The 18,793-nt window shown below is 37.8% G+C and overlaps 1 protein-coding gene across 1 annotated transcript in view; it reads right to left on the minus strand.

The window, feature by feature from the left end:
• LOC119646456 (protein scabrous) overlaps positions 1 to 17,141 on the minus strand; it is a 133,509-nt gene extending 116,368 nt beyond the window's left edge. The window contains exon 1 of the mRNA XM_038046906.1: positions 16,290 to 17,141. Coding sequence (XP_037902834.1) covers positions 16,290 to 16,741 — 452 coding nt within the window. The 5' untranslated portion in view covers positions 16,742 to 17,141. The remainder of the gene's footprint in view (positions 1 to 16,289) is intronic.
• Positions 17,142 to 18,793: the final 1,652 nt, after the last annotated feature.

The raw sequence follows: 18,793 nt of genomic DNA on the forward strand, positions 1-18,793 counted from the left end.
CGAGAAAATATCTCAAAGGTGAAACTACGGCTTTATAGACCTGGTATTGGCCACTATAGCAAATATGGAAGTCTACCTCAAAATTTAATCTACCAATATACTCGCATATAGACGCTTCCAATCTATACACGCTTTTATCAAAGTTTTGAATAGATATCGCATCCGCATACGTTCAACCACACATGAACAGTTCTGCCAATATAAAAGTTTATAAAACCCGTGGTTGCTGATTCAAACTCCAATCGCAAATTTGCCAGCAACATTTGCAACTGCTCCCCATTGAAAAGATATAAACGTGAATCAATAGCTATGAACAATTGTTTGCAGTTTTCAAATAACAACCCTTCCATCTATTACAGGAACTCATTGGATACTTCACTCTTTGATTGGAATTTGTATGCTGCGGGGTATTTATGTGCGTGCATTTGATTTTCATCATTTAAGGATCGAACACTATCCTCACTGTGATGGAATAGGTATGTCCGAATACTACATATTATATGTTATATATTTGGTGGATACTTCCAAAGGGGAGAGTACCGGTGACATTGTGATTATATATTTCATTTCAGTTGATCATTTACGACCCACCCGAAGTTAGTTTCCTCTATCCGCGCGTTCAATAAATTATGGAAAGCAATTCCCATAATGCTATGTTTATAGTAAAGCCCAACCGCTGGTGACATTTGTTCTAACCATTGCTCGGCTATATCAGCCCAACGGATACTTAATTCCATACCTTTCTGCAACCCCGACAAGTTGTTTAACGGGAAGCAACAGCGGAAAGAGTAAAATTCAGAACGCCACCAGTGGAAAAATATTCTACTCGTTCATGTCATCTAGTATTTATGCTCACATCCAGCAATATATCATGAGGGCTGTCGGCGCCGAAAAAGAGGTTTCAGGATTTCAACCGCCTGCATAAGCTCTGGAAGCCATAATATTGTATTTTGGCAGGTCGAACGTTATTTATGTGCTTTTCCGGAGTCGATGAAAACAGCCAATTTTTGACATAATAAGAATAGTCCATTAAGGTCATATTGTTTCCGAGCGATAAAATTAATTGGGACGAAAGCATGTTCGCAAACTAAAGGCCGAGTCAAAGTGACATTTGAGCTTAATAGACTTTGTTCCGGTGAAGCAGGAAGCAATAATAATATTTGCTAACCAAAAGGTGGTTCTATTCAGCTTATATTGCCTAGAAAGAATAATGTTATGTACAACAGTTCTTCTGAGGTAAAGGGGTATCCCTTTCCTGTCTCCCCGAGGGTCGCATACTTTCTCGATTCAATGTCACTAACATTGTTAGCGCACCTTAACAAAGTCTAATCCTTGAACTCCTTACGGATATTTATATTCATTAGAATGAAATCTGTAATTATTTACGGTGAATTTTGAAAGCTAATTACTGTAATCACATCCTAAATATTTGAAAGCGTAACGCCGATAATAACCACCCCATATTTGTGCGGTATTAGGGTATCTCCCATCTTCCGAAAGTCCTGCATTTTAATCACCTCTCATCACATTGATATCAAATTACTTGAGTGCCAGTAAATCACTTAGTGTACGTTACATGATATTCAGTCCCGTATGGTTTCATTTTCACCAGGCATATTATGTAAGCATATTCATACATATTATATATGTATTAGCACGCATAGGTACCAGGAATTTCATGCTGTGCTTATGATTTTTCGGAACGGGAGTAATGGCGAAAGATTTGGGGATAAATATTTTACAAGGGATTGAGCGATTACAATCAAAAGTAATTATTCATTCAGAATAAAGTGAGGGTAATAAATATTAAATAATTGATGTGGATGTGTATGTAAGATTACCAGAAAGGTTGTGTGTTTAATCAGTGGTGAATTTATGAAAAACAATTTAACTGTCCAGCGGTTTTGTGTAGAAATAAAGCCACTTTCACCAGCAAAGTTGACTCTGAGTTTGCAATTGCTTATTATCGTCAAACTCATTATATTCGAACTGTTTCCGCGCGGCAGGAAAATGAGAGGTTAATTATTTTCGTGGATAGACCAAAGAATAGCTGACTTCAAATGAGAGAGGCCGAAACGGCTGATGCCAAGGATTGCAACCAATCAGTTTTTCGCACCATTGTGATTTTGGTTGATTTACTTCAACTATTACCGAAACTCGTCCGGAATAGGGGGAAAGCTCGTTGCCAATTCGCCGTTCTAATCAACTCATCTATAAGTATTTGCTCCGTAAGACGAAAGTACTCCATTGAGGCATGAAAAGCAGTGCCGATTATCTTTGCTCTTATATATTATATAACATAACCCATGGTGTGGGTGGGAGGCTGGGAAACTCTGCCATGTTATTTACGCAACATGCTGGCCCTAAGCCCAGATAAACGAGGAGGGTTTGGGACAATATTGTTAGCAACATCTAAAGTAAGAGAGATAAATAAAGTATAGCTGGAGACCTGGGGACGGAAAAGAGCATTGATTGTCGTTACAAAAATGGTTACAGAAAGAAGTGTTCTTAACGCAAGGACCGCGTTGGGACGTACGCAAGTTAGTCTGAACCACTTATATTTCTAGACTTACTTGTAACACTGAAGAACTTGAAAGAGGCGTATCGATTGCCACGCTCTGTAAAAAGACTCGATGGTTGGTGCCACAATCCCAGACATACGGCATTAATGCGCTAAACTTGTAAACACTTTGTATGGTATTGTCACTGCCGTTTTTGAAAGATTACAAGACGCCGATTTGATGCAAACCTCACTATAATATCGATGCCGGACGACTGCGTTACTTCACCAGCTATGTACCACCAAAAGCCCCCACTCTTTCCAGATAGACACCTTCTTACAGTTGCTCAACAAAAAGACGTGTAACGTGCCTCCCAAAAACTGTAACGATGTTGCAGGTAATTTTAATGATCATGTTGACGAAAAATACGTAACAAGCGACATGGGGGTAAACGTTTTGGCGTTTTGGTGCATCATTGATTTTGCCAACATTCACAATCTTGCAATCTATGAATGTCAGCGAAAAGAAAAGCTACTGTCACTACGATACTAATAAACCATGAAGCAAACCAAATGATCATTACTACCCGAGATCTTTACGAAAATTGGTGAGAGAGATCTGTATTAACTTGTGAAAAGTCGACACCAGTGCATGCAAAATATCATTTCAGTGGCGTTAATGAAATTAAGGGTACGTTGCTTGCTGAATGACACTGCCGGCATTTGGAGCAATTTCACCCGTCAGTGCCACAGAAGTCGAGAAAGTAATCGAACGAATGAAATGGGTGAAAGGAACTGGACCTGACGACATCGCAACAGAACTCAGAGAAGCGAAGATCTGGGGCTCAATACTGTGGCTGAAAATGAATAATTGGTCATTCGCATCATTGAGCAGGGTGTAACACCATCTAACTAGCAAGAAAGCACGAATGATGCAGTATGGAAAAAGAAAGCCAGTTCTGCAGAATGTCCAAATTCAATCCCGTTTTGTCAGTAAGAAAGAACGTGAGGAACATCCTCCTCTCTGTATATATTGTATTCCTGGATCTATGTGCACATAAACTTATCTAGTAAGGACTACAACAAAATCTAGCGATGGAGGAACTGCTGCACCAAGTTGAATTGCTCTACCGTGACCCGATAAGAAAAGGTTTCTGTGTAGCAGGTCTACCAAAACTGCTTCGTCCCTTCGTTGAGGTTCATTTATGAAGCAATACGCAGAAGAGAAGGAACGGTAATTCAAAAGGCATTATCAATTCCAAGTAGGATCTTAATAAGATGAGATGATAATGTGAGAACTACAGAAATTATTATATCGTTACTATCACCGACCTAAAGTTGCGGGGCATCAAATGAATTGTTCTCCTTATCATATTGTTGAGAATATCAGACAATAGAGCGGTTAGGGGATATTGATCTAAAAAAACTATCCGATTTAAAAGACGGGTAATTTTACATTAGTGTCCGGATAGCTCAGTGGTTAGAGCACTAGGCTGTCATGCGGAAGGTCGCGGTTCAAATCTCACTGGTGGCAGTGGAATTTGCATCGTGATTTGACGTCGGATACCAGTCGACTCAGCTGTGAATGAGTACCTGAGTCAAATCAGGGTAATAATCTCGGGCGAGCGCAATGCTGACCACATTGCCTCCTAGTTTACCGTTACGGTCTTGAATGAAGTGCTCTAACACACTTCAAGGCCCTGATCCAATATGGATTGTTGCGCCAACGATTATTATTATTATTATTAATTTTACATTACAATCAGTCCCGCGAAGAGCGAGTTCGTTATTCCAACGACATCATAGAGAGAGGTATGATCCAGATAGACCTAGTATTTGGCCTTTATAAAAAGAGATTGTAAAGAACATGGCAACCACGGTGGAACAACTTCGAAGATTGCCACAAGACTCGCTGAGTAGTTCTGAAAATTGGTTTAACAGAAACAAAAAGAAAGGACTTAGCGCCTGACTTACTTCCATTCATGATACTGTGGTTATCATAAATATTTGCATCGCGAGATTAACTTTGAAGAGTCACCTCTATTCGGGTAAGCAGACATTAACCAGTGTTTTATATAGATAATATCCATTGCAGTATACCCCGTAAGGAACTCGATATGTAAACAGATTTGGAAAAATATTACATATGTTATTTGGGTCATTACAACTGTTATGTGTAATGCCCAAGTGGATTAAACGCGGGCCAATAGACTATTGTGGAGTCAACCCAGGGGAACAGCTATCCCAAAAACTAAAAATTTAGTGAAAATACCCGTGAAGGTCCATCCCGAAATATTGAAACTCCACTGGAGTATTCCATTCACACGCTGTTGCTCACCTCTTCGCCAGCTAGGCTCGGGATATGGGGTGGTAATTTCAACACTTCAGTCTTTCACGTGTTGTTAAACTGATACGTCATTTTACACCAAGACACGTTGATATGTGACTATCAAAAGAGCTTGATTATAGAAAATTGCAGAATTAGAGCGCCAGGACGTCACTGCCAGGATGAAAGAGCTAGATATAGTAGGGGAATTCGTGTGACGTTTCCCACAAGACGGGGATCAGGACTGGAATTACACGAAACTTACGGAAACAGAAACAGATATGTTCCCTGTGAGCACCTTCAACATGGAAAGCCACAAATTCACTATTACAAGACACTAACTTCGAAGATTATTATAAAAGGATTTTAACGAGTTCTTTTCCATAAAAAAATATCAAACTGCGTAATGCGATCAAGTAATGATCCGTTCGGAAGTTTAATTACACTGACTCAGCTACTCGAACAAAACCCCATCTCAGCAGACTCTTCGAGCTAGCGTCTACCCAATAACAATCAATAACAAACATTTGTATGGACAACATTTCGCTTTAGCCAGAAACAGGAATTCAAAATACATTCAATAATATGCAACAACAAACAACAACAAAAAGTTCAGAGAGTTTTGTAAATACAATTATCAAAACAACAAAAATAGCTCAAATTCCGTTTTCTTCGTGACTATGTGAGCTATGGCTGCACTTGTACCAGTTTTAATCCATTCCTCAACTGGGCTATATTTATTGATTCGGTTTTACATATTAATTGACGGTACATGAATGGCAACAGTACTTCTATCAATCGGTGGTCTTACAATGCTTAGATCAGGACTGAGGGCTAATTTTGAATTTGATTTAAAAAAAAAGAGTGTGATGAAGATTTTAGCTGCACTACATATGTTGATAAAATCTGTCTCAAAAATATTATTTCACAAGCTTGTAACATCCCCCGCGCATTTAGATTTGAAACCAAATTTCAAGATCTTGTTCTGCTTCCAGTTAAAATGTAAAATCGGAAAAGAAGGATGAAGCTTTAATCCCGAGAAATAAGTACTGCCGGAAAGTCCTTCAATTTAAGATATTCAATGCTTTAATCCCCGGTAAAATTTGCTTATTTTCTTCTTACAAAATTTCAAATTTCTTCTAAAAATTATAATTTTCTTGCTAAGTCTTCAATATTGAGTGATTATAAACACACTAACAAAAAGATTTTCCCTAATTTAGACGAAATTACATGAAAATATAATAAATCACATACATGGTACACATACCCAAAGGAAAAACTCTTGAAAGCCATGTAGGAAGCATTGGCCCCCCTTTTAATATAGCTTATACCGTTTCATCCTGTTTAGCATACACAGTGCCAAAATAATACTTCCGAATATTGTAGGAACACATTGTTCCGTCTAAAACAAGGAGTATATATGTGCAAAACGACGTCCTTCACTTCCTCAAACCAGACGACCTGTGTGAATCGTATTATTCATAAATTCAGCCGAAAAATTTCCGCAGCATCCTTCCCTGCCTAAAGTCTAAGGAAACGGCTTTTAAGAAAACCCTGGCGACGAGCAACAACAACGACAAAAGCTCAATGAAACTGGGAGAATATAGAAGTGTATCCCAGCATTCAACATGCTACGCAAATACATAAAAAAATATGATAACGTAAATACATAACACTTGAACAAGAGTCTTACTTTCTAACGAGAAGCCCGAGAAAGCTGAGGCGGCAACAAGAATTACTAACTGGATGAAGAAGGTTACTCCTTGGGAAGTCAACAAGGGAACAAAAGTTCGCTGTTTTCAATTCCAAGTGTTAAAAGATTAAACTCCAACGTGAGTAAACATTGGGAGGTCTTAGCTAAATTGGGGCCATGTCAGAGAAAGAAAGAAAAATAAGGCAAAGATAAGAAAGTTCTGGAGAAATATTAACAAATGCTTGAAATTTTATTTGTTTTAATTCGAAAGATCAACTTTAGAAAGGAAGAAAAGTTACAAAATTGATGGTTGGAAAATTAGGGCTCCACGGTTGAAAGATAAAGTTTGACGACTGTGAAATGTGCGGTACGTGTGAAGTTCTTGACGCTTCATGTTGTTAGGATAAACTGCTAAAATGGTAATGGTAAATAAAGAACGTGCACGCAAAAGTGAATATCTTGTTAGTACATTTATTTTAGAATATTTCGCTCAAAAGCAGCTTAGTAGCCTTTCTCCCTGGTAACCACATCATTGTAATCATAACAACACAGAGGCATTAACATCGTTTGAACGCATCCATGACTCCAAACTTCCAGAACTCCTTAAGGCACAAAATATCAGGTTTTGAGAAAATATGTACATATGTATGTACATCAAAAGCTACATTTAACAGAGACGCAGTCTTGCAATATGTAGGCGTTTCAGATTTGAAGAAATCCGACCATAGCGAAAAATTAGGCAAAAAGTAGACTCGAAACTGAGAGCTTCATGTCTCATGATTACCATTTATAACAAGCTTTCAGTAGGCGTGTAGTTAGAAAGGTCAGTGCAGGCATTTGGTATATCATGCCGGTCCATATTAGCGTAATGCTATCATCCTATGACATTTTAGAAGAAACCACAATTGAAGAAAGATTGAAATACGCAAATATTGATACATTTTAACATTTACGTCCACTTAAAAAAAATTCCATAATATGCTTTTAGTACGTCCGAATAAGTTCTTTTGGTACACATGAGAGAATCCGATTCCAGTTCCAAACAAAGGAGCATATTATTATTTACTTTATTTGAGAATAGGTATATATTTCGTACTTTAATTGTGATGTATTCTTACAGACTTCTCAGGTTCATAAATATAAAAACGTGACCCCTCACAATTAAAATAAACACTCTTAATCATTAACACCTCTATTTCCCTATTTACCTTCATAAGACCTCCTTTAATAAGTGATAATGCAGGATTTTTATCAGACACTCTAAGAGAAGGAATTGTTACTGAATTAATTTCTCGACATCTCGTTAATTTCATAATTTCCTTTGCTTGTTTTTAAGACTAATGTATATTGATTATGAATAAATGTTCATTTAATTAGTTAGTACACGCGGTAGTAGCATCCTAACTCACTTGTACAGTAAGTCGTTTGGGACCTTATTTCATAAAAAGCCTCCCCGGTATTGGATAGACATCATACCATTATTTCAATCTAACCCCATCAAATCGAAGTTCTACTCTGTACTTGAAGAGGGAAGTTCAATATTTAGGTGGGTTCAAAGCAGGCACGGACTGAAAACATCGATGGAGTCAATTTCCAAAATTCCTCCAAAAAATCAGTTACCATGTCCTGCAAAGATTTGCACGTATGTTTCAATTACGCTCCGCTTTACAACCCATAGAAGACATAGTTGAATACAACTGGCTCCTTCATAACTAAAAAAAAAAAACGTGGACACCAATAAACCGTAAATGGGATGTAGCGCGTCAAACACATCTACTGAACACCTGAGAAGCTTGCGCTCTTCCGCTTGTATTCCGACCCATCGGGCTCTCGGACGGTGACCTCGCCCTTTCCGAATATATGACCTATACACTGTCATACCCGGTTTTGATTTAAACATCTACAGGTGTACGATTGTATAGCGCCAGAGTACCACGATGACATAACGCAAACAAATGTTAAAGATTAAGTTGAATAGCATTGACAGCATCAAGTCAGATTACGTATAGATATATCCACATGAATCAGGCACTACCCCAAAGCTCCATTAGCATGTACATATAAATATATACATATGTCTATCTGGAGTAGTTGTTATTGATAGTGAGATTAGAAAACTAAAACGAAATATTTTTCATATGAGCTCACTTTGCTGTGGTATTGACGAATTGATATGTTATGATGACGTCATATATGTTTTAGAATCCGTGAAATTCAAATATTTCAAGTTTCATCTTCTATAACTTTACTAATAATAGATGGATTTCTTTCAAAAGTTATGCCTTGTGTTATCCCTTATACCACTGACAAATTTTGTACTTCTAGCATGATCCTAACGGGGGGTTTTTAGCTGAAATTCTAAAATATGGAAATATGCCGTTATTCACTTTATTTGTGCATATTTCGGAACGGGATGTATTTTGAAGCCTAGATGCTATTTAGATAAACGTCTAGGTTGGATAGGTTCTGAGAACTTACACTTTTTGGGGGTCATATTTTGAGCCCTTACTCCCCTACGTTCTACTCGATACTAAATATGGTACTAATTGAGCCCTTCCATTTGATAATCCAGATGGTCATATTCTATAACAAAATATGCACCCTGCTTTTTCATTTATGGGGAGCCCCTTCTTAAACTCAACACAAAATAGCGGCACTAGCTATATGTAAAGGGATTCACAGACCACTAGTTCTCACCAAATTTCGTGACAATTGGTTCAATGGATTTTGGATAAATCAGAACAGACATACAGACAGGCAGACAGACATCGAACCGATTCTTAAAAGCAGATTTCAATCTCTTCACAGGGAAGACGTCACTTTTACGTGTATTATACGATGGACGACTGATAAGTCCGTGGGCTAAGATAAGGACTCAATATTAATATAAATGACAATCACAACTCCATGTTAAAGAAAAAAAGTGCGAGGAAAAACAAATTCTTGGAAAAAATATCATCCGTTTCAGAAAATTCTGCTCGTTCATCTACAATGGTAGAAAATTGAGTCTAGTTATTTCAATAGCGAAGAGAGAGCTGTAAAAACGACTCCCACGCTGGCGCTGACGCTAGTAACCAACGATATAAGGTAGGCGTACAGAATAGACGTGGTAAGTTGATATCTGAATTAGACACAACCCCAAGCTTCATTAGCATATACATATTCTGTCTCAAGTAATTGATACTGATATACACATGATTAAAAAACTAAAACGAAATGTTTCCTTCCGATCTCCTATTCACATGAGCTTAGTTTATTCTGCTATTGACGAATTGATATTTGATAATGACGTCATACTCATTTTAGAATGCACGAAGTTCATATAAAATGGAAAATTTCCACCATCTATAACTTCGAATTTGATTAAATCATGCTTTATGGTATCCCTTACACCGGTGCCAAATTTTGTGCCTCTAGTATGAACTTAAGGGGGTTTCTGACTAAATTTCTGAAATATGTTAATATACTATTCTTAACTTCATTTGTGCAGATATGGGAAGGGGATGTATTTTGAGGCCAAATTTTGTTCAGATGCACCGCCGTGATTTTTTTCAGATTTTTCGGTTGGATAGGTTTTCAGAACATGACTTCTTAGACCTGGTCAATAAGATTAGTTTCGAAAAGTACTAATCGAGCCCGTTTATTGGATACCCGACATGATATGTGAAAAACACATTTACACCTCTGTTTCGCTTTTAGGGGCAGGTGTCATGGCCCCAACGCAAAATAATGCCAGTCATTGTATATAAAGGGACTTAGCGACTATATGTTCTCACCTCAGTCGTTTGTGACTAAATCGGGCGTTACAGACAGATAGACAGACATTGAATCGATTCTAGTAAGGTTTTGTTTCACAGGAAACCTTAAAAATATAAAAAAATACTTTTCATTCGTTAAGTACTCTAGGTTACTACAGAATCTGAAGATAGTGCAGACATCAAGAAAGGTTCTGCTTTGTTGCGCAAGTAGAAAGTAAGCAGGGGATAAATTATTTAGAAGAAAGCAGATCGGACGAATCCTCTACTTGTATATAAAGAAGCCAAAATTAAATCTGCCCCACTCAACTTTAAGGAACATTGATCTACATATGAATATTATGTTCAACATAGAATAGGGTTAAGTCTTTTTTAAAAATCACACTGTTATGAGAGCCATTTTTTATGTACTTTCCAGCTTTAGGGATAAAATAGAATAATCCCTGTAGACTCATATAAAAATGTTGCGTATGTTTTCATCATCTTTCTCAGTCATGAAAGTGGTTTAATACAATTTGTTCCATGCCGGAAAATAAACAGATAGTCGACCCATAGCGTCAGATAGGCCTGCAGCTGGCTTAGAAATATCTGCAGTAAAATTCCATAAAACGCAAATATTACATAATACATACACTAGAAGGAAGTCCCAGTACCGAAGTCTAAAGGTTTTGTGTTCATCTTATGTGAGAAATTTCCCATGTACATTTTTCCATTCGCGCATAGCTAAAAATTAAAAATATTTCCTCATATATCCAACTACACCGTCCATATGAGTTCTCTTTATATAATGTTGACACATTATATAATGATATCGGGATGAAATATTCCAGACGGAATAGGCATAGCATTTGCCGACTGCCTCCGCATTCGTAGTTTCATTTCCGTCCTTTTATTGAGAAATTGTCTATCCATCCGACCCACCGAATTGAAATTTGGAGCCGGAAAAAGGTTTTTTATAGGTTCACTTCTTTGAAATTAAACGGCCTCTTTGGAACACATTGGGCGCCATTTGTAATAACTTAAATGGTGAAGAGGTGGCTAAAGGATCAGCCTAATGTTACCAGAGTCGACAAAAAAGAGAGGGCAAACACAAAAAAAGCTAAAGCCAATTACCGAAGCTCCACTGGTGTGTTCAAACGGATCCCCACATTCCCGAGTGTAGCTAGTACAAAGGCATGCAAGCCCGTATCGACCGACATTTTTTTGAAGTGTTTCTGAAAGCTACACGAACCATGAAATCAGCTTGGTGTGGACAGTCCAGAAGTCCTAACCAAAATCTTGTTTTACCCAAAATACCCAAAATAATCGCAAGTAATGATGAATGAATCCCCGTTTCTTCAAACAGTTAATACTGATCCCCATTCTGTTCGTAGAAACAATCCCATTATAATTCAAAATAAAAAAAGTTTTGAAGTGTGTTTTTAAAAATTATCGTTTTAGAATTGCTGCCTACAAAGGGCCATCATTTTTTCATTTCTCAAGCTACAAAACTTTAGCAGATATCAAACAGTTGGTGAATAAATGAAAACCTAGAAAAGAGTAAAGCGTTATTGTGGGAACTACCGACAATACATTCCTTCTTTACATTTTCAACGAACCTGAGGCTTTGTAACGGCTAATAAATTCATCTAAGAATAGCTGTATAGTTTGGTAAGCTAGAAATATTTTTTAGTTGAATAGCCCCTGAAGTAAGCTGTCTACGCCAATTCCACTTGCAAAATCCTCGCTTAAGCTTATTATGTAATATTGACTTTTATGAGACAGGAAATATCGGGAGATAAGGTTTACGCTTTCGACAATAAGGCAATATCGACTTATAACTTATTCCCCTCCTCCATCTTCTAGTGTTGTAACTTAGAAAGTCACCCTTCTTTTGATAGCGGATGAAAAAATAAAAATAAAGTCCAATATTCTCTGAATCCTCTTAGTTCGGCCGAAATGGATATTTCCATCCATATTATCTTCCGAATTGAGGTTACGCCGTAGTTTTGTGCTGGAATGTAGTTGGACATATGTATCTTTGGACTCTTGCTTCAGAGCTATCACCACAAAAGAAGCTTCACATGTAACGATAATCATTTAGACTTTAACTTTCTTGTTGTTATTATTATTAATTATCATTTCCAGAATACCGTGTGAGAAATAAAAAGAAGAAAAGAGTCAATCATCGAGAAATTATTTACAAAAAATTAAAAGCGATATCGTTTCGTGAGAGGAATTTTTCAGTACACTATAAATTTATTCCATGAATTTAGCTATGCGGTTTATTACTTCCCAGAGCTAGCCTCAATTCTGACATGTGATGCAAAAGACAGGAGTGAGGGCGCTTCAAATTGATCACTTTTTCACAGATCCATTATCAGAAGCTAATCAACCGAAACTGTCACTAATTGTTTAGGCTCGAAATACCCTTCATATCAGCATCTGCTCAAATAAAATTAGTTATGATGTGTTGCTACATTTTTTAGAAATTAGCTTGAAACCCCCCTTAAATTCAACCTAGATGCAAAAAGTGCAGTAATTGAGACCATAATGTAGAGCATAATGGTACCAAGTTTGGTGGAAATCGTTACTTTTGTGCAAATTTACTACATTCTAACACTTTCAATATCAATATCACATTAAAGTGAAGAATCAAAGAGTCTAAGTTTACTCTACATGAAACTAAGCCACCAAAACGATATCGTAACGTGTGTAGTTTCCAGAATATGGCAACTGTTGAAGCGATCGTAGACACCAACGACAATGTGTGGATTCTGAGCCGTTCAGCGTTGGCCCTGTTTATGATGACTACCTGGCGGATTTTGCGCTTGGATCCAGGAGTACGTCATAAAATGATATTGGCTCAAGACCTCAACCCTAATAACCATCAATTTCGACGTGAAATCGACGATCTATGTAGTTCTAAGAGTGACGAAAACTGATCAAAATTTTCATCGAAAAATCATCTTCTCTGAGGAGGCATATTTTTGGTTGAATAGCTTTGTTAATGAAGAAACTTGTCATTATTGGTGTCAGTCAAACCCTCAACCAGTTTATAAATCTTCATTAGATCCGGTAAAAAAATTTTTTACTTCCACCCTTTGCATGTGTGGGGAGCCCCCTTTGAAACTCCAACTAAAATTATGTAACTTACCATATGAGTGGGATAACATAGCTTCCATCAAATTTCGTTCGGATGGATTTAGCCCTTTTCGCTTGTAGCAGGCAGTCAGACAGTCAATCGCTTTTAATAAGGTTTTGTTTTACACAAAACCCAAAAAATGTCAGAAGCGAATATGACAGAAGTTCAGGTAAACTGTGAAACAATTCTTCATACAGGTGGCAAAACTAACCACAAAAGAAGTATCCCCAAGAAATAATAAATATAATAGAGTTGGGGGAGAAGAACTTGTGCTCCAAGAGAAAACTTGGGATATGCTTTTGGTCCGGTTATTTGCAGCTGCCCCTTGTGGAAGTTTTATGGAGGTTGGTTACGTTCATACCATGGGCAAACTTCCTTATGAGCTCACTTCGTGGAGATGCGCTTCGTTGCGTTGAAGTCGCAGCCCTTACCTGGAGCACATGTCTTAAATAAACCTCACATCCACCTGAGTCCGCACTCAGTATAGAGTAATACCAATAAAGCAATCGTAACCTCTTCGAAAGCTGCACTTAATTTGCATTTACAGGGCATTCACAAAAAGTCTCACAATTTTTGAGAACCAGAAACATATGACAAACTCTCTTGAATTTGCTAAGCAATATTAAAATGAGTTAATAAAAATGACGTAAGACAGACCAGCTACCTAAATTTCAAATAAAAAAAAAGTTTAACGGCAGAACAATTCTCACATCTTCAGATTTCAGTTCTAAATATATGCAGAAAAGTATTGGTTTTAACAACTGGAGTTTCCAGAATAGTGTTCGCCTTCATCCTTCCTCTCATTCAAGGTAACTGTTGAGAACCACAGACATGACTCAAGTTAACGCAGGCGAGTGCGTAGAATGTGGAATTAATACCCTAATCTAAGATTACCTTGATAAAAAAAACATGTCAAGCACGACAACCAACTTTACCTTTAGTCAGCTATGAATTTTTGTCAATCCGATTTCTAAAATATTTAATATCAGAAAGAAGTAATCCGCATATTTCCTAATACTCTATGCAGAAAAAAATGTATCCCATTTCACTTGTACCGGGAATCTACATTCAATGTAACTCAAAGAATGCGATTTGACGCAAACGTAGGACTTCATTTTGTAGAGCCTGACTGTCTTTTAGTGTTCCTTGTTCACTCCTTGGTGGTGTATAAGGCATCTCCACAGTCAAATTGTGCTTCAGTTTCACCAGCTTGATATGAAGTTAAAAGAGGTTTAAACTTGAATACTTACCATGTAGAAATCCCAGTATTCGTAAAAGTATGTAGGAATATTTCAGAAGTATGCGATAAAAATTGTAAGATCAAATATTGAATCTAAAAGAAGCTCATGAGTTTACTGCACTATACATATATGTAATTCACAGGGAATATTCCCTTAGAGTTCTCTACTACTGCGGACATCCAATCATGTTATGCAACCAAAAACATTCCAGATGAACCCTTTGGACGTTTATCTTCCGTATTTGGGAACTGCGATTAACAGACAGACAGGCAAATATGAAAATATAGAATGGATTCTAAGATACAAAGCTTTTAGCGTTCGGAGCGATTTTCAGTAGTAGTAGGAAAAGGTAGGCTTTCTATAATCGTCGCTGGATAAGGGCTGCGTAGATTATGGTTTCAGAACAGTACACGTAGGACCACTGATAAATGGGAAAGGTTGATCAGACTAAAAGACAACAGTTGAGCAGTAAGTGAAGCGAAATTTAAATCCGTACCCTATCGAATATTAATATGGCAATTCCTATTCCAATTCCTAAAAGTAGTAGTCCGAGACTTCTGCTGCTCAGATCAACAGAGAAAAGTTGAAAAAGCTATGATTTTATCATATTTTTCCATTATATTGATTGACTTCTTTATAGCATATAGACTCAAGGAAATTCAGAAAGTTCTGACAGTATGATGATTCAGTTCGCCTTTTATCAACCAAATTAATTTTCTAATGATCACTAAAGCCCACTGGACATACATGTGTACAAGGATATGATAGGACTTTATGTTAGCACCCACCACATGTAACGATAATAATTTAGACTTTCATTTTCTTGTTGTTGTTATTATTGTTATTTATTATTAGTTTCAAAATACCATGTGAACAACAAATTGAAAAAAAGGCAAGTCACCAAGAAATTATTTACAATTTTACCACCAAAGTAAAGAGCTCAATAACGACTATCAAGAATCACCCGTTGCTCCTGCATCTTGCAATTTCCGCAGCATAAAAATTGAAAGTATCTATACTATCTATACTATACTGCATACTATAAGCTGTAGGTATGAATCCATCAAAAAACATCTCACCATCGACACACCACCTGATCTGCACATCAGGTTAACTAATTTGCAATAAAACGACGGGGCCACGAACTCGGGTTCACTCATCATTGACGAGGGGAGAAAAAACTTCTAATAATCTGACACTTTCAATATTCAATCAGGAATGCGATCAAGATACATGACAAAATTCGAACAATTTTCGCGAATGAATTGTTGAAATGATTGCAAAACATCAGTACGTTTGATTTAGTTAAAAAATGAAAAAAAATCCTTCCATATTAGTAAATAAAAATTAACTTTATTTTCGGCAGATCCATCTAAATCTATCTGTTTTTCTCTGAATGAATGGCTTTCTCGATAGTGCTATCAGTATTCACTGTTTTAATGAAAAGGAAAAATAATAACAAATGGGTCATTTCCTTTTGATTATAAATTCACCTTCCACGAACTCATAACAGCGTTCAACGAAGCCCTTGTATATTTGTTACGTTGTAACTGACAATTAAATGTTTTTTTGTTCGAAAATCATTCCATTTTTTCAACAATACTTTCTAACCAAGGAGGACTATTTTAAGAATACCAACAGTGTAATTACCTTAATTGCTCCAATTCTTGTTTAATATCCCAACTGATTCCATCCGGACCCGTCGTCGCAGTAGTCCTTGTGATCGACTTCAATAAACTATTCTCCAACATTTTATAGTCCTCTCGTCGACGCATATTCAGAGCATTCAATTGCTTCGACAATAATTTCACTTGATCAGCCAAGGACATTGGCACCGGGTCACCACTTTCTTCTGCATTCTCATTACTATCATTACTATCACTGTTCGCACCACCATCAATCACCCTTCGCTCAATACCACCACCCATCACCATCGGCACACCATCACTCGCTAGGGTAGGTCGATTCTTCACTACGCTTTTACTATCGCGAAGTACAACATTATTTTGAACATCTTCAAAAGCGTTACCGAATGAATCCGAAATCGAGGATCCCAGATGCAGGAAGAGTAATCCCAGTGTAAGACATGTCCTCGAATCCATTGTGGAGCCTTTGCCGTTTTCGAATCAACCCAATTAAAAATCAACAGTCGGAAACTAAATACAAACCAACGTACGAACGAATAAACAAATCAAAAAGGTACTGAACTCTCGTAACTCGGTAATGATCCCTTATTAGATACTCTCGGGCAGATACATTTTAGTTCGGCTTCCACGGAGTAACTATTCTCGAGCGTGCGACACGGGCCGCATGAGCAACAAATCCAGATTCACTTGACACGAATCCACGTCCAATTTCAACTAACTGGAGTCTCCTTCCAGACAAGTCCTTTTATATGGGCTTCAACTTTCGGAAATACATCGCAAGGCACAGGGCAGCAAGCACCGCATCTGCCCAAGACTCGAATATCGAGTGCTTGTAAGATCCTATAGTGCTGCGAGGCTAGGCATACTGTTTGGTCACCTCGCGTGACGCAGGCTTCACTGTAATCCAAGTGGAAATTTTCACCTGGAGAACAGGTATTTGTTTTGCTACGATTTCGATGAAGGGGGAAGGGCGTCGGCGCAGTGCATCGTGTAGGCAGGGGTGAAAGATGCAGTTGGGAATCAACAGTTTGCAACGTCTCTGGTGCTGGAATGTTATGTTGCAGATTTGTAGCAGTGACCTAGAGTATTGTTCGATAGCGACAACGATTTGTGTTGTGTGCTCGAAGATTGGGAAGGTTGAGACATGAGCACATATGATTTAATACTCATGTGTGTACTTATAATACTGTGCCGTCCTTCAAGATTTGCTTGGATACTCTAGCGAAGCTGAAAATGTATGTCGAATAATAAGATCGCTCTTTCACCTACATTATATTTTGAAATGAAAATAGGGCAATTTGCAGAAAGATACGTATTGTGTTGATTTAGTGCCTGCGCTTCTTGGTAGCATATTCACGGTCCAATTACTTCATTAAGAGATTTAAAATTCCAATATTATTCCTGGCCTTCGTTATACATTTTACATTTTTCAAGGATAAAATATTTTGAAATTCAGTTCCCAGTCTAATGATGGTTACGTTCTAGAGAACAAAAGGTTAAGGTTTTCTTTGGTGCAACAGTTTCACAATAAAAATATCCAAACTATTTCAGTAAAATAATACAATTAGAGTCGGTTTATTGTCCACCTGTCTATCCGTCTATGTCTGTCTGCAGCACGTGATTTATTCGAAAGATTTTGATCGGAAATAGTCGTACATTTGACACAGGCATTATTTCAGTTTCCAACATCATTTTGGGTTTAGAAGGCAAAAGGAACAAGTAGGTAACCGGAAGAATATTTGAGAGCACAACCATCATCATCAACGGCGCAACAACCGGTATCCGGTCTAGGCCTGCCTTAATAAGGAACTCCAGACATCCTGGTTTTGCGCCGAGGTCCACCAATTCGATGTCTCTAAAAGCTGTCTGCCGTCCTGACCCACGACATCGCTCCACCTCAGGCAGGATCTGCTTCGTCTTCTTTTTCTACCATAGATATTGCCTCATAGACTTTCCGGGCTGGATCAACCTCATCCATAAGGATTAAGTGACCCGCCCACCGTAACCTATTGAGCCGGATTTTATCCACAACCGGACGGCCATGGTATCGCTCATAGATTTCGTTATTGTGTAGGCTACGGAATCGTCCATCCTCATGTAGGGGGCCAAAAATTCTTCAGAGGATTCTTCTATCCAACGCCACCAAGAGTTTGCAATTCTTCTTGCTAAGAACCCAAGTTTCCGAGGAATACATGAGGACTGGCAAGATCATAATCTTGTACAGTAAGACCTTTGACCCCATGCTGAGACGTTTCGAGCGGAACAGTTTTTGTAAGCTGAAATAGGCTCTGTTGGCTGCCAACAACCGTGCGCGGATTTCATCATCGTAGCTGTTATCGGTTATGATTTTCGACTCTAGATAGGAGAAATTATCAACGATCTCAAAGTTGTATTCTTCTATTCCTCTTCTTCCTGTTTGACGGAGGCGGTATCATGTTGTTGGTCGGTTCGTCTTCGGTGCTGACGTTGCCACCATATATCTTGTCTTGCTTTCATTGATGTGCAGCT

This window comes from Hermetia illucens, chromosome 1 (assembly GCF_905115235.1).
Source record: "Hermetia illucens chromosome 1, iHerIll2.2.curated.20191125, whole genome shotgun sequence".
Classification (NCBI taxonomy): Eukaryota; Metazoa; Arthropoda; class Insecta; order Diptera; family Stratiomyidae; genus Hermetia; species Hermetia illucens.